At 36.9% G+C, this 14,943-nt stretch overlaps 1 protein-coding gene across 3 annotated transcripts; it reads right to left on the bottom strand.

Annotated features, from left to right (window-relative positions):
- Positions 1-268: 268 nt before the first annotated feature.
- LOC18608756 (tyrosine aminotransferase-like) lies at positions 269-4,656 on the bottom strand. Of its 3 annotated transcripts, XM_018114497.2 has the most exons (7): positions 4,239-4,654; positions 2,612-2,951; positions 2,147-2,365; positions 1,432-1,491; positions 965-1,120; positions 781-874; positions 269-646 (listed from the first exon to the last, which is right to left on the bottom strand). In XM_018114497.2, exons 1-7 carry the CDS (start codon positions 4,505-4,507, stop codon positions 528-530), a joined length of 1,257 nt encoding a protein of 418 aa, XP_017969986.2. In that variant the 5' UTR covers positions 4,508-4,654; the 3' UTR covers positions 269-527. The 3 variants fall into 3 exon arrangements, with proteins under 3 accessions (XP_017969986.2, XP_017969988.2, XP_017969987.2); XM_018114499.2 differs by lacking the exon at positions 965-1,120 and having other exon boundaries at positions 4,239-4,656; XM_018114498.2 differs by lacking the exon at positions 1,432-1,491 and having other exon boundaries at positions 4,239-4,655.
- Positions 4,657-14,943: the final 10,287 nt, after the last annotated feature.

The following is a 14,943-nucleotide window of genomic DNA, read 5'->3' as shown; positions in this document are numbered from 1 at the left end:
CTTCAGGTCTCACTTCTTTTTTAATCCTAGTAGAGTGGGCTGGTCGAAACTGGAATGGAGAGGAAACGAAAACAGCTAGATGTTTGCTGAGTTTATCTTCCAAATTTAACAGATAGCGGCAACACAGAGACGGGAGAGAGTGCTATACATGGCAGTAAAATATATATGTTCTTTGTTTTTTTTTTTCTTTTTGATTAGCTCTGTTCGCCACTTAGTAACTAAGTTTTTCACTAAAATAAAATTCTGGCATGTAAAACTAGAAATAAAGTGAGGGGTGAATAAGCATATGAATAATACTGTAGAAAAAGGAATCTGATAAGGAGGTATTGATCACCAAAGTCCAATCTTGTGTCTCTATGACTTAATGCTAGCAGAAATCAAGGCTTTTATTCCTGAACAATGAAAGCGAAGTTTTCCCCTAGGAAAACAAACACTTATTTTAGTGGCTATATAAAATGAAGTGTGAGATCCAACACGTAGTTGTTGATCATCATCAGTTATTATTATGGTGTGGATGATAAGCAAATTTATTGCTGTTTCATGTGCCTATTGTAGAAGGTTTTGATTCTTCCAAGACCTTCCTCAAGAGTGGATGGTTCAACAGCAAATGTTATGCGCAGCCAATTTTTGAGCCCAACTGCAACCCCTGCAAGGGTTATTGCCATCATGAATGAGAAGTTGAGAAAGCTACCACAGGTCAACCAGCAATCCAGTACATAATTGTGTTTTTTCTTTCACCAGTTCAGATTGATACATTATGAATTTATCATGGTCATTTACCTGGAAGAACAATCACAGATTCCTCTCTAGCCAACTTGAGACAGAAATCCATATCATCATCAATGTCTTCAAGTAGTGACACATTTAGTTTTACCTGTAATGAAAATTTATCACTAAGATTATCCATGTTGATTCTTAAAGAAAAATAAAAAGATTACAGATCTCATTAGTTCCATGTCCTTACCATTACAAACATTGATCCCTCTGGTTTGTGTGGACAAGTTATGCAGGGAATCTCCTTAAGTCTATCATAACATATGTCTGCAGCTTGGCTACAGATTTTAATGATTTTGGCAAAGAAATCATCCTTTGTTTTTTCAAGTATTTGAGGAATTGCCCCCTAAAACATCACCATATTATTGAACTATAAAATCATCGGGAAAGGAATTAAAACAGTGAACAACACTAGTGCGCAGATAAAGCCAAGAGAATATAAGCAAAATTTATGTTTTATAGAATGATGGATACGTTATTTCAATAGGAACGCTTTATACATATTAAACTTGCAGCCATTAAAGTACTGCTCAGCATACACTCAGACAGGCAAGCGCATTAAAAGGACACATATTTCTTGTGAAGCATAAAACCAAAGAGAGAAGAAAAGCTATTTTATTATTCTGATTTTTCATAAAATTTCTATTAGTGACGTACCTGGATGACTGTTGGTGGGTCAGCGGAGATGTTGAGATATCTCCTAATGCTTTCTGCAATCTAATATTAAAAGACAACAAGTGCGCAATTCATTTTTCAGAAGATGGCCGGTACAATATAAAAGTGGGCAAGTCACTGCGAAAGGACATGTTTTGCAAGAGTAAAATGTATTTATGAACAGGGAAAAAGTTGACTTAAAGAATCACAATCCACTCTAATGTTCTATTCTAGTTTTATTTGTCAATCAGTGAATTGGAACAATTAAAGACAGCAGCTATAAGTTCAGGGCCCAGCACCATTCCATAAAGATTTACTACAATAAATTTCAGCAAACTTATCCTGAAATCTAAGAAAATTTTTTAACATAAAGCAGATATAGGTCTTCCCGTTGCTAAGTAGGAAGGAAAGATCAGGATCCAGCAGCTGACAGGTAACTAAGTCTAGGATGCATCAAAAATCAAGTTGATTTTTTTCAGCATCTGAATGTTCATGTTCATGCATGTTAATAAGGCATGAACTCTTTCCTTATCTTTTTCTATTCTTTGGATGAATAATGTGGTATTCGAGAAATTTAGCATAAGCTGAGCTGTAATATAAATTAGTATTACCTTATACGCTTATCAAAAGAAAAAAAAAGTATTACCTTACAGAGGAAATAAGAATTTCATAATTTAGCAATATTAATTATACCAAAGCAGAGAGATTAAATGCATACCCGAGATTTCTTAAGACTGCCATTTGGATCACATGTCACTATCCAGCCAAGACGCCAACCAGGAACAATCCATCTCTTCGATATAGACCCGAGTGTAATAACAGGCACAATAGATCCAAACTTCCCCATAGGCACAAATGGGTTGCTCCCAAAAGTTAGATGGCCATAAACCTCATCAGCAATGACAAATATTCCAAGCTTTTTTGCTGTTTCAGCAACCTAAGCACCGCCAAGCAAATAAAGTATTAGCAATTCTAGATTCTAATATGTTGTTTGGTCCACCTTTATATTCTATGATGGCCAAAATTCTTATTATTCATTCTCAGATTATGGATTTTGATTATATCAGAACAGCTTGGAGACGTGTTAGTAAAACAGAACTGTAATTGGAAAAGCAATGCTGGCAAAGAAATGTTATATTGTGGCCTACTTAAGCTCAAAATTGTATTTTTTAAATTAGGCTACCTTTTTCAAGTGTTGACAGGTAAAGACACTTCCACAAGGATTGCCAGGGTTAACAATAACCATGGCTACTGTGTTCTCATCTGCAAGAGCTTCAACAGAATCAAGATCAACTTGCCACCCTTTCTCTGGTACAAGATCAAAATGCCGTACTTCAAGGTTGCTAAAAGCAGCACGAGATTCATACATTGGGTACCCTGGCCTGGGAAGAAGAATATTCGCACTAGGACTAGCAAGGACAGAAATTATGACCTCAATTGAGTTATTGCAACCAACTGTGAGATAAACATCATCCGGAGATAATTGGTATGAAATATCTTGAGACAGATATGCAGCTATAGCCCTGTCATGACAAAATGGAAGTACAGTTATCATTGAATTAATTAATAGTATGATATTTTGACAGGGTTGTCCTTTAATTTAAGGGGGGAAAGCAGAACATGTAAATTAGTTTCTTCTTGCTATCTTACTTTCCGTTTTCGATAAGAGGTAATGGACTAAATGTTATTCACTTTAAAAGTTTTTGCTGCACACTTTCTGTCACTGAACAACAGTTTAATGCCAACATAATTATATACAGTCATCTCAAACAATGACTGAATAAACTCTTGAAATATAGAGTGAAGATATAAAGGTTGAACAAAACAAGCAATGCCACCGCTGAATCGCATCCCTCCACGAAACAAAGGCCTTATGTAGAAAACAATTCCTAAACAGATGATGATTGAAACTCTTGAAAAGAAAATGCAGAGAGATATGAAAATGAAACAATCTGCAAAATAAACTAAACAATAGATGTGATGTGACCAATGCACAAGGTAGGCAGCCGCAGTTTCAAAAGTCCACCTTTAACTACTGAAAAATGAAACAAAAAACACAAAAAAGAGTTATATGCTGTTCAAAAACAATATGTTTTTTAATTAATTTGTTTGCTATTGGATCAGTACATTTCAAATAAAAAACTCAGGTCTTTATCTTTTTTTTTTCTTCTTCCTTTTAATAAAGTATCGTTTTCTTTTTCCCCAAGATTCCACCTTTCAAAGGTAAAGACAACTCAAATTGTTACTCTTCATAGTTAATTAATCATTAAAAAACGAAAGATGTTGATGCTTCTGATGATGCTGACTTTCTGATTGCCGTGTTGCAATTTTCTTGCCCTTTATCTACCTAATTTTCTTTGGGAAGGACCAAGGAAACAACCCTAAAACATTCTTGCAAGGATTTTAATTTCTTCTACAATGTTAAGAAAGGCTCAGTAAAAAAAATTTCTTATTCCCCCCAATAGCTTGCTGAGGCTGGAAAGCGACATGTATATTTTCCATAACGTTAACATAGTTTCTAGCAATGAAACCGCAGAAATATTGGCATCTATACCTTCCAAATATGAAAGAAACGTCATTCGCCATAGTCAGTAAAAACTTTATGCCTTTATGCAAGGAAAACTGACAGAAAAAGTACTAACTACTCCTCATCTCTTTGGAGAACCACTCATGTCGCTATGTCAGTATCAAATCCTATGCACAACGACTCCATCTCTCACAATGGACAAAATATGTAGTCATCGGGAAAAAAAAAAAATGGTATCTAAGAGATGGTGCAGTCAAAGTTTTTATAGTTAAGAGTGATATACCTCCTTGCTGGAAGAATACCGATGGTTGGAGAATAGCAGTTGAACTCAGCTGATCGGACAGCCTCAACAATGGCATCTTCGGCTATAGCAGTGGTTCGAAAACACGGAAACACGGAGGGATCACCGTGGCCGAGAGGGATGGCAGGCTTGTTATCATCTCCATTTAGATTATCATTTAACATGTTGAGAACCCCTCGAACGCAGATGGCATCCGCTGCTTCCAGTGCCTTGTTTCCTTTAAAAACCCATTTCTTTGAAGCATTCTCCATTTCTAAATAACCCAACTCCCAGTATGAAGCAAGTTCGGTCGCGGGTGGGATCTGTAAAGAGGCTTTTGAGAGTTGGAATGTGGAGAAGGAAGAGGTGGGGAGTGTGGACAATGAATATAAAGCAAAGTGCACGGTGAGTGCTTGCACAGTCTGAATAGATAAATAGCAAGTTATTTATTGGAAAAATTATGAAAAATGATCTTCATAGTAAGGTGACTTAAAAATGATCTTCTCTATAATTTTAATTATTTTTAGTATAACTTGACAAGAATACCCTTTAAATCAATTAATCCAAATGAAGACGCATTTGAGTTTCTTTCTTGCTTTCTACTCTCCCGCCATTTAGCTAAAAATTTTAAAATTGAATCTCGATTTAGATTTAGTTATCCCTCCGTCTAACTCTTTAACGCCATCAAGGTCTATATCGACAGTCAACTTTTTCATGATCCTAAAGTACAAAGATGATATTAAGGTATTTGTTATGGGTTCTTGAGTTTATTTAAGGTTATTTATAGAACGAAAAAATTGATAGGTAAATTATATGAGTTTGGAAACTTAAATCTGCTTGGGAGTAGTGAAATCAATCAGTTTATAGGTGATGCATAAATATTTCTTAGGCATTGACTCACTGGATATTAGGGTGTGTGATTGGATATTAGGAATCGTAACCTGTTTATTTGGCATTAGGTTCCTGAATATTACGTGACTGAATATTTGTTGAGCATTGCATGACTTGTTTATAGAAATTACGTGACTAAATATTTGTTGAGCGTTGCGTGACTTGTTTATAGGCATTACGTGACTGAATATTTGTTGAGCGTTGCATGACGTGTTTGTAGGCATTGCGTAACTTTATCTACCTAATGCTGAAGGTGATTATCTATTAATTCAGCCCCGTTAATAACAAATTGTGTAAAATTAAAAGAGAAATAGGCTAAAACTGTTTGGTAAATTATTTAACAAAATAAATTATATAAGTTGTAATTTTGGTTAAAATTACCATAAACGATATTGAGTGTCATCCTCGATAACCTAATAAGTTATAATGTAATTCTTGAAGTTTATATATAATTTCATATGTTAAAATCAAAGAAATCAAAAAAGAAACGGAACAATTTTCAGACTTGTATAGTAGCAATAGTATTAGATTTTGGTTGGTCTACCAAGCAATCGGACTATGATGCTTAAATTAAAAAAATGAAAAGAAAAGAGGAAACAATAATGAATTTCTTGGAATAGAGAAAAGAGGTAATATTAAAATCCTTTTGATTAGTGAAAAGAGAGAAAACCTTTAAATTGCTTTTCATTAAGAATTTCTTGGAAAATAACGTTTGACTTGACTTTTGCTTTTAAGAGGTAGATTAGATGAAACGCCAAGCCGAACAGGTACTTAATAACCAATTCAGCCCCCCTTCATTGCACTTATATGGGTGTAGAAAACGAAGAGTCAACATTCATGCCTATAAATAAAGGGAACCATTAACCATTTGAATCAAATTCAATTATCTAAATCAATCTCATATTATTGTAAAATGGCATCCAGAGATCCAAGAGTCAATAATGGGGAAGAGGCAGCCTCCGAAAAGGAGGAGAGGCCTTTGAGGGAGAAGCTGGAGATATTCCAGCAAGAGATGCACGCCCTCATCCACAAGCTGATGGCTAGGACTTTTGAACTGGAGGTTGACATCCTGATCAACAACAAGATTCTCACCGAGATATATGAAATAGTAGATGAACTTAGGAAGAAATGAACTACGGTTCATTTTTTTTGTATCATCTCATTTTATTTCAGAGAATCTAATAAATAAAATTTTAAGAAATTTCATTGAGCATATATTTTCTTATCTCTTTTCTTATTTTTATTTTCTTCGTTTAAGTTATATTATGCTGAATAACTTCGTGAGTGGATGTTAGGCATTGGGTGACCTATTATTAGGTATTGAGAGTGTGGGTTATATGCGGTGAGTGAATTGTGCAATGCATATCTTCTGTTGAGACATTGCGTGAGTGGTTTGTATGTATATGGAATAGAGTACCTATGGTGACATGTTGTTATGTATTGTGTGACGTTAGGCCAATACGTGACTGTTTAAGTTGGCATAACGTGAGTGGATATTAGGTATCGATTGACTTATTATTACGTATTGCGAGACTGGTGGTGTGTGACTTGTGCAATTCACCTCTTGTTTTGAGGCTTATTAGACTTGGCAATTTTAAACACAACACGTTAACACGACACGAGAAGACACGGGTTAAACAGGTTTTGGGTTTAGTCTTAACGTGTTTCGTGTCTAATCGCGTCTAACACGTTACGACACGAAAATTTTCGTGTCTTAACGTGTCAGACACGACAAACATGTTTAAACACGTTTACTTAATCGTGTTATCGTGTTTAATTTTGTTATCGTGTTCAATCGTGTTATCATGTTTAAACGTATATATGTGACACATTTATTAACTTGTTAAAAATTAATAGTTAAAAACTATTTTAACCTTATATAAATAATTTTAAATAATTATTTTAATAAGTTTTTTTAATTTTATAAAGGGTATAATGTAATTAACTAATTATACATGCTCAACCCTAATTTTTAACTTTTGGTGATTATTTGATGTTATTACTATTTTTGTTTTATTATATTTATTTTTATAATTATAGATTTTAAATTTAAATAATAAAATTATATTTAATTATAAATATTTTTATTTAATCGTGTTAAACGTATTAATCGTGTTAAACGTGTTAATCGTATTAAACGTGTTAATCGTGTTAAACGTGTTATTAATCGTGTCGTGTCATATATTGACACGTTTAATAAACCTGTTAATCGTGTCGTGTCGTGTTACACGTGTATTAACGTGTACGTGTACTTGTTTTAAATTTGAGATACGAATATTAAACATGTCGTGTTCATGTTTAGCCTTAACGTGTTTCGTGTCTAATCGTGTCTGACACGTTTATGACACGTTAACATGAATTGCCAAGTCTGAGGCTTATTATACATTGAATGACTTATTCTTAGGTGTTGCAAGCCTGACGGTGCGTGATTGACTTGTGCAATTCATGTGTTGTTTTGAGGCTTTTGTTCAGCAGTTTTTTAGGTAGTGCGTGACTAGTTTTTATATATTGCGTTACCTGTTGTAGCAAGAGTGGTGGCGCGTGACTTGTGCAATTCATGTGCTGTTTTGAGGCTTTTGTTTAGTAGTTTTTTAGGCTTGCATGACTGGTTTTTATATATTGCGTGACCTGTTTTTATGTATTGCGAGAGTGGTGGTGCATGACTTGTGCAATTCATGTGTTGTTTTGAGACTTTTGTTCAATAGTTTTTTAGGCTTGCGTGACTGGTTTTTATATATCGCATAACCTGTTGTTATGTATTGCGAGAGTGGTGGGGCATGACTTGTGCAATTTGCCTCTTATTTTAGGCATTTGTTCACTAGTTATTAGGCATTGCATTAAGAATGTGTATTAGAGATTGCGACACTGAATTTCAGTTAAATTTCTGTGACTGGCCAAATGTGACTTAGGCATTGCGTAAGTGATTTGTATGCATTGAGGGGCAATTTTTGATAAATTGACTGATTGTGACATTTATTTTTAGTTAAATTTCAGCAGCTTGCCAAATGTGAAGCTTATGATTACATACGGTGGTCATTGGGTCGATGACATTTACAAGGGTGGTGAGACATGAGTGAGGGGTGTTGAGTGATTTGTCATTTTCGGGACTAGTGAAGCTGGTTGAAGAGGTTGTTGGGGTCAACTCACATAATAATGAAATCGAGCTACATGTATCGCTCAGCCATGCCGCAGGGGTTTCGCGCGCAGTTATCAGGGATGATGAAGATGTAGCAAGTATTCTGCTAGATGAGAGGGCAATTGTTGTGTTTGTGACAATTAAGGTAGGAAATGCAAATGATATTCCACATGAGCACGGTGTCCAACATAGTAATCATAAAGAACAGAATGTTAATTATTCTAACATACGACACCATGCATTTCCTAACAAACAACCATGGCAATCACGTTTGACGTATCCTCATGAGTTTCAGCAGCCCGGCGCACACATGAGGTGTCTACAAATGATGTCTGCACAATTCCAATCAGAATGTGCATCGAATGAAATACTCGGTACTTTGAAACAAACACAACAGTCGGTCGAAAATGCATTGGGTCCATTGTCATCAGCAAACGACACTGTGATGGTTGTGAGTGATGACGATGCATCTGATAAGATTGAAGATGATGTTGAAGAGGATGACATGGTGGATTAGAACGATGAGTTGCATGATGACTGTGAAGATGATTACGTTGGCGAACATGAAGACCGTTCAAAGGACGATAGGGTTAAACAGACCGACATTCTTGATTGCAATCATACAGATGGTAGTACAGGTCATACCATAACTCTTGTGTTAGAAGAGGTTGAGTTGGACGACCATGACAGAATCGTTGAATTAGAAGATGTTGAGGGTGCGGACCCTATTTACAAGAACACTATTGCACTTGAGAACGACATTCGTTCTCCTGATGACAGTGATCAAGAGAAAGTAAATACAGGGGTATCTCGTCACTGGATTATTTCTAGGCTAAATATGATATCCTTCCAAATAGTTAGGAGTGAGGAATCCATATCAATGGACGACTACTTATATCGTGGAAAAGTGTTTCCATCGAAGGCTGAATTGAAACGAGTTTTGAGCATGTTGGCACTAAAAGAGCATTTTGAGGTTAGAGTTAAAAAGTCATGTCATGCTCGTTTTGAGGTTGGTTGTAAGGATAAGGCATGCAAGTTTGCTTTGCGTGCAACGAAGTTACCTGAAGGAGAATATTGGCAACTTCAGACGTTTTGGAAGGTACACACGTGTACTGTTGATGGTTTGCAATGTGGGTACTGAACTCCAAGCGCGAGGGTAATTGGCGAGCTTATCTCCACCAGGGTGCAAGGAAATTGTGTAACCCCATAGAAACTAAAGGAAATAATGGAAAAGATGAATCATAAGTGGGGATTGCAATGCCTATATGGTAAGGCTTGGCAAGCAAAGAAGTATACGGAGAGTCTTGTGTTCGGTTGGCCGGAAGAGTCATTCCAACTCCTCCCCTCGTATTTCCATATGTTGGAACGTGAAAATCTCAGTACTGTCACGTGTATCGCTACTGATGGGGAACAACGATTCAAATATTGTTTTTGGGCATTTGGGTCATGTATTTAGGGGTTCAGTGCTGTAATGCGACCTGTAGTCGCTATCGATGCGACACATCTAAAAGGCAGATTCAAGGGTATTATGTTTATGGCGGTATGAAAAGATGTGAATGAGCAAATATATCCACTTACATTTAGCATTGGCCACGTCGAAGACGAAGAGTCTTGGTCGTGGTTTCTTAACCAATTACGTTGTACGATTGGTTGTCTTGAAAATGCAATGTTCATTTCTGATCAGCATCTTGACATTAAGAATGCAGTTGAGAAAGTATACAAGAACGTTCATCACGGTCTATGCAATTACCATTTAGGGAAAAACGTTAAAAACAGGTTCAAGCGTGAAGATGTTACCACGATTTTCACCATGGCCGCCAACTGCTATAGGGCCGTCAATTTCAACAGACATATGAATCAGCTGAAACACCTTTGCAAACCTGCTTATGACAACCTTATGAGATTAGGCCTTGAAAGATGGGCACGTGCACGGTCACCAGTAAGGTGATAAAGCTAATGACATCCAACATTGCAGAGTGTATTAACTCCTGCCCGAGGCATGCAAGAAAAATGCCAATAACAGTGTTGATCGAGTGCATCAAAGGCATGTTTCAACGTTGGTTCCATGATCGGCACAATGAGGCATTGAATTTGACCACGCCCCTCAGCCCTTGGGCTACCGATTTGTTGAATAGACGGTTCAATGAAGCATGTCACTTTTCCATACAAGCAATCGATTGGGTGGAGTTTCAAGTTATAGGCGGGAGTAAGGACAGAGTGGTGAACCTCTCCACTAAGAAATGTTCTTACGATGAGTTCCAGACCTATCTACTCCCCTACACGCATGCCATGAAGGCAATAAGGTATGAACAATCATGGTTTGTTATAATGTGCATGATGAATTGAATTTTTACATTGTTCACAAACTGTGATTTCATTGCCTTGGTAATAAGTGCAAACATGCAGCCATTGAATTCTACTCGGACTATTACAAGACTTGGTCTTAGGCGGAGGGATATGCGGTTCCCATTCACCCAGTTGGGCATCCCAATGAGTGGGACATCCCCGATGACGTTCAACAAATTGTCGTTTTGCCACCAAGTTGGCGAGGTCAAGCTAGAAGACTTAGGAGGAAAAAGATTCCATCAGTTGGGGAAGGCAGCAGACGATGTAGATGTTCACAATGCAAGAGCTATGGTCATAATAGACAAAATTGTAGGACTCTATTTACAGCTCCTCCGAAAAATGGTGAAACATCATTTGCTCAGCTGACGACTCGACGACTATGACCCAAGGCATGTGCAATTTGCAGACAACCCCGGCATACACGAAATCGCTGTCCAATGCAGACTACAAACACTGATAATGTTATAAGTGTCGTACTTGAAGATAGTGGCCCTTCAGACGTTAGTTGTTAGGGATTGTTTCAAACTAGCCATTGATATTTGCATTGAATAATACTATTTCAACTTGAGTTTGATAGAATTTGGAGATGATATTTGCAACACATGATGTTGCAGCAGTTGTGACCAGAACAACGAAACAAAATGACTGCTATGATTGGGGGACAATCAAATCTAAAACACAAGATGTTGCAGCAGCTGTGACCAGTACAACGAAGCAAACTGAGTGGGGTGACTAGGGGAAAAACAAATCTAAAACACAAGATGTCTCTCTCAAAGTGGATGGAACTTGTATGAAAGAGCAAACTGAACTGTCTGGTTGGAGAATGAAAAGTAAGATACACAAGATGTCCATATGGAAGAAAAAACCTTCAAGTCCAATGGTGGGGACGTTGGAACTAGTTGGGGAACAATGGAGGAAGAATGTAAAAAACCTTATGCTAGTGATGCACTGCCACGGTCTGGTTGGGGAACAGAAGATGTCATTCCTATGAAAACCTTGGACAATTCTTCCAAATCTACTAGCTGGGAACAACAAAAGTCACCAGAATGTTATAAAGGTTGGGGCTCTCTTGATGAGTCAAATCAACCAGCAAGTTCAAATGGCTAGGATACACCAAATGGTTTAGGTAGCACTCAAAGTGAAAAACAGCATCAGTCACGTGACACTGTAGGGGCTCAAGTCATTGGGCTTCAGATGTTGGTAAGAAAAACCGTCCTTTAAAGTTAGTTGGACTCATGAATGATGATTCCAGTATGGCTGCAATGTACACTACTGCAACACAAAGATTAAACATGTTTACTTATAAGCAATAAGATATTCTCTCAAATTATAAGGCATTTTTGAAGACACCTTACTACGAAGGTCATTTTCCACAATTTCCACTTATAAATATATCGATAGCTGCCGTTTCATCTTTGAACCGTTCCAAACTTAGTTTAAAGTTGAAGAAAAGTTGAACCACTAAAGTTGAGGAAAGCTTGAGGGTGACTTATTTTCATTTTTTGACATTCAGCTAGTGAGAGAAAGTATTGAGGAAAGACTTTTGAGGATCTTTGAGGTGAAAAAGTGACAGAACACAAAGAATCCTATGAAAGTTATGGAGGTTTGAAAAAGTGTATCAAAGCATGAGAATTAAAGTTACTTTGAGAAAGTTATGGAGGTTTCAAGGGATGGCTTCCATGCAGTATGGACAACGTTTATTAAGGAAAAATGATGGGAAGAAGAAGAAGAAGCTGCTAGAAGTGAGGAGAAAGTGATGGAAAAAATTAGATATTTATTCTAGTTTATCTTATAGTTGTAATCAAAAAACATAAAGGGCATAAGATAGCTTCCAACCGTTTCTTTCATATTCTAGTCTTCCCAATATCTATATAGCTATTGTTTCATCTTCCAACTGTTCCAAACTTAGTTTATGGGTGAAGAGAAGTTGAATCACTAAAGTTGAACCGTCCTACACTATCTTAAGCAATGGCTTCATCTTCAAGCACACCCAATGTCTGTGACAATGGAGACCAAAGTATGGGTGATGATGAATACTCTAGCCTACAATCAAGGAAGAAATAGAAACTAGATCTTCAACTGCCTGCCGCACCAATTAGTTTTTCAATTGAACCAGGTAATGATCTGTGCTCTCCCTTACGGTTTAGGGATATATCACATGGTGGTAGGTATTGGGTAATGGAGAATGCCATGATATCGTGCGGGAAAGTGGTAGATTGGGAAAGCTTAAAGGAAAACATATACCTTGAGGGTGACTTATTTTCATTTTTCGACATGGGTAAACTTAAGGGTCTAAGCACCTTTCCATATTTTGATTATAGCCCGACTCTTGTTAGGGAATTTTACTCCAACATTCACCGGAGTGAAAAGGAATTTGAAAATCCTAGAGATTTTGACCCGTTTGTTTTGAATGTGTTTTTAAGAGGAATAGAGTTTACAGTGACTCCTTTTGATATTAGGAAGCTCTTGAAAATGGAGTACAGACACGGACAATACAAATCTCCCCCATCATATGACCCGTCCTACATGTGGGCCCAAGTGACAGGCAGAAGAGAACCATACACCATAGAGTCATGTTTTGCTCGTCATTTGAATTCTGCACTAGATAAGCTGGTTCATAATTTTCTGACATCCATATTACAGGGAAGGATCAGTCGTTTAAGACATGTTAGCGCTGAGGATCTATGGATGATGGAAACAATTGGAAGCTAGTTTGGCATGAATATTGCAGAATATATGATCATGAGAATGAGACAAGTTGCCATGTAGGAAGAGACGACCCTTCCATGCAGGAACATCATATCGGCTTTTGTTAAGAAGAAAGAGATATGGAGCAATAGGTATCTAGCTGATTGGACCAGTCGTAGGCCTCATAATCTTTCGTTTCGATGGCTCGTGAAAAGGGGATATGACTTGAGTCTTGATGAGCCATTGAACTCTATCGAAGGCAACCCAGTTCATCCTGCCCATGATACTCCATCTAGACAACCGTCTAGAGTTCCTATTTCCAATGATGTGATGTATAATATGCTTCTGAGGATTGATGAGAAACTTAGTAATCAAACTGCTAGAATGCAGGCATTGAAATTGAGGATACAAAATGTTGAGAATCTTCTAATGCAAAGAATAGATACAGTTGTTCTGGCAACAGAAGCACGACAGAATTGACTGTCCTCAGATGAGTTTCTTCGACATTAACCTCAGAGAAAAAGGAAGTCAGTTGTCATTAGTTCTGGCTGAGTCAACCATACCAGATGAACATTCATATTTGTCTTATGTTTGTATAACTGGATTATGGATACTGTAGTTTGTATTTCTCATAATTGACTTGTGGTATTTTGTTTTCTTTAAATTCCCTCAACATGTGCTTTAAATTTCATCTGGTTAAGGGTTTAGGGTGTTCAACTTGATATTTTGTTATGATGGTGCTTGGGGTTGAGTTATGGTTTGATATTGTCCATGATAATTGGCTTACCCTTATTCGAAGAACATGACACATGATAGGTGAGTCACGCGATGCAAGCTCAACTAGTCACGCGATCCCATATCATCTAGTCACACCCATATCATTTAGTCACGTGATTCAATAAGAATTTGTAACGCCAGTCCATATATATTACTCATGCGACTCCATATAACTAGTAACGTAATTTCATAATAGCCAGTCACGCGACTCCATTTTTCTACTCACGCAATTTTAGAATAAATACTCATGCCATTCTATAATAACTAGTAATGCCACTCCATATATATTACTCACGCAAGTCAATATCAACTAGTCACATGATTCCACAAAAAAGTCATGTCACGCGCTTCCATATTAACTACTAACGCCACTCTTATTCACTACTAATGGAAGTCAATATCAAACACTCATGCGATTCTAAATCTTAACGGTTCACGCTATCCATATTTACTACTCACATGATTCCAAGTGGATTAGTGACGCGATTCCATATTAACTACTGACATGATTCAAAATTTAGTACTCGCGTCACTCCATAACAAATACTCCCACGAATCAATATCAACTGGTGACGTGATTCCATCTCCACCATTCACGCAATTCAATAAAAGTTGCTTACAACCCTATGTCATGCAATGCAATTCAACATATCATATAGGCTATAAAGTAAAGAAGTAAAGGAGGGTTGGCATATGCAAATGAATGAATGTTGTCATGTAAATTGTGTAAAATACTAACAGACTTTACGATATGAATAAGAAAAAAAACAATGTTGTTCTTATTGAACTCGTATGCTTATCACATGAATAAATAGAAAGAATAATATGTAAATGATACACAAAAAGAATAATATGGAAATGATACAGAAT

Source organism: Theobroma cacao, chromosome 2 (assembly GCF_053813885.1).
Source record: "Theobroma cacao isolate CCN51 chromosome 2, ASM5381388v1, whole genome shotgun sequence".
In the NCBI taxonomy this organism is placed as follows: domain Eukaryota; kingdom Viridiplantae; phylum Streptophyta; class Magnoliopsida; order Malvales; family Malvaceae; genus Theobroma; species Theobroma cacao.
Note: the sequence above shows the minus strand (reverse complement) of the source record. Positions and strands in the feature narration are given on the sequence as shown.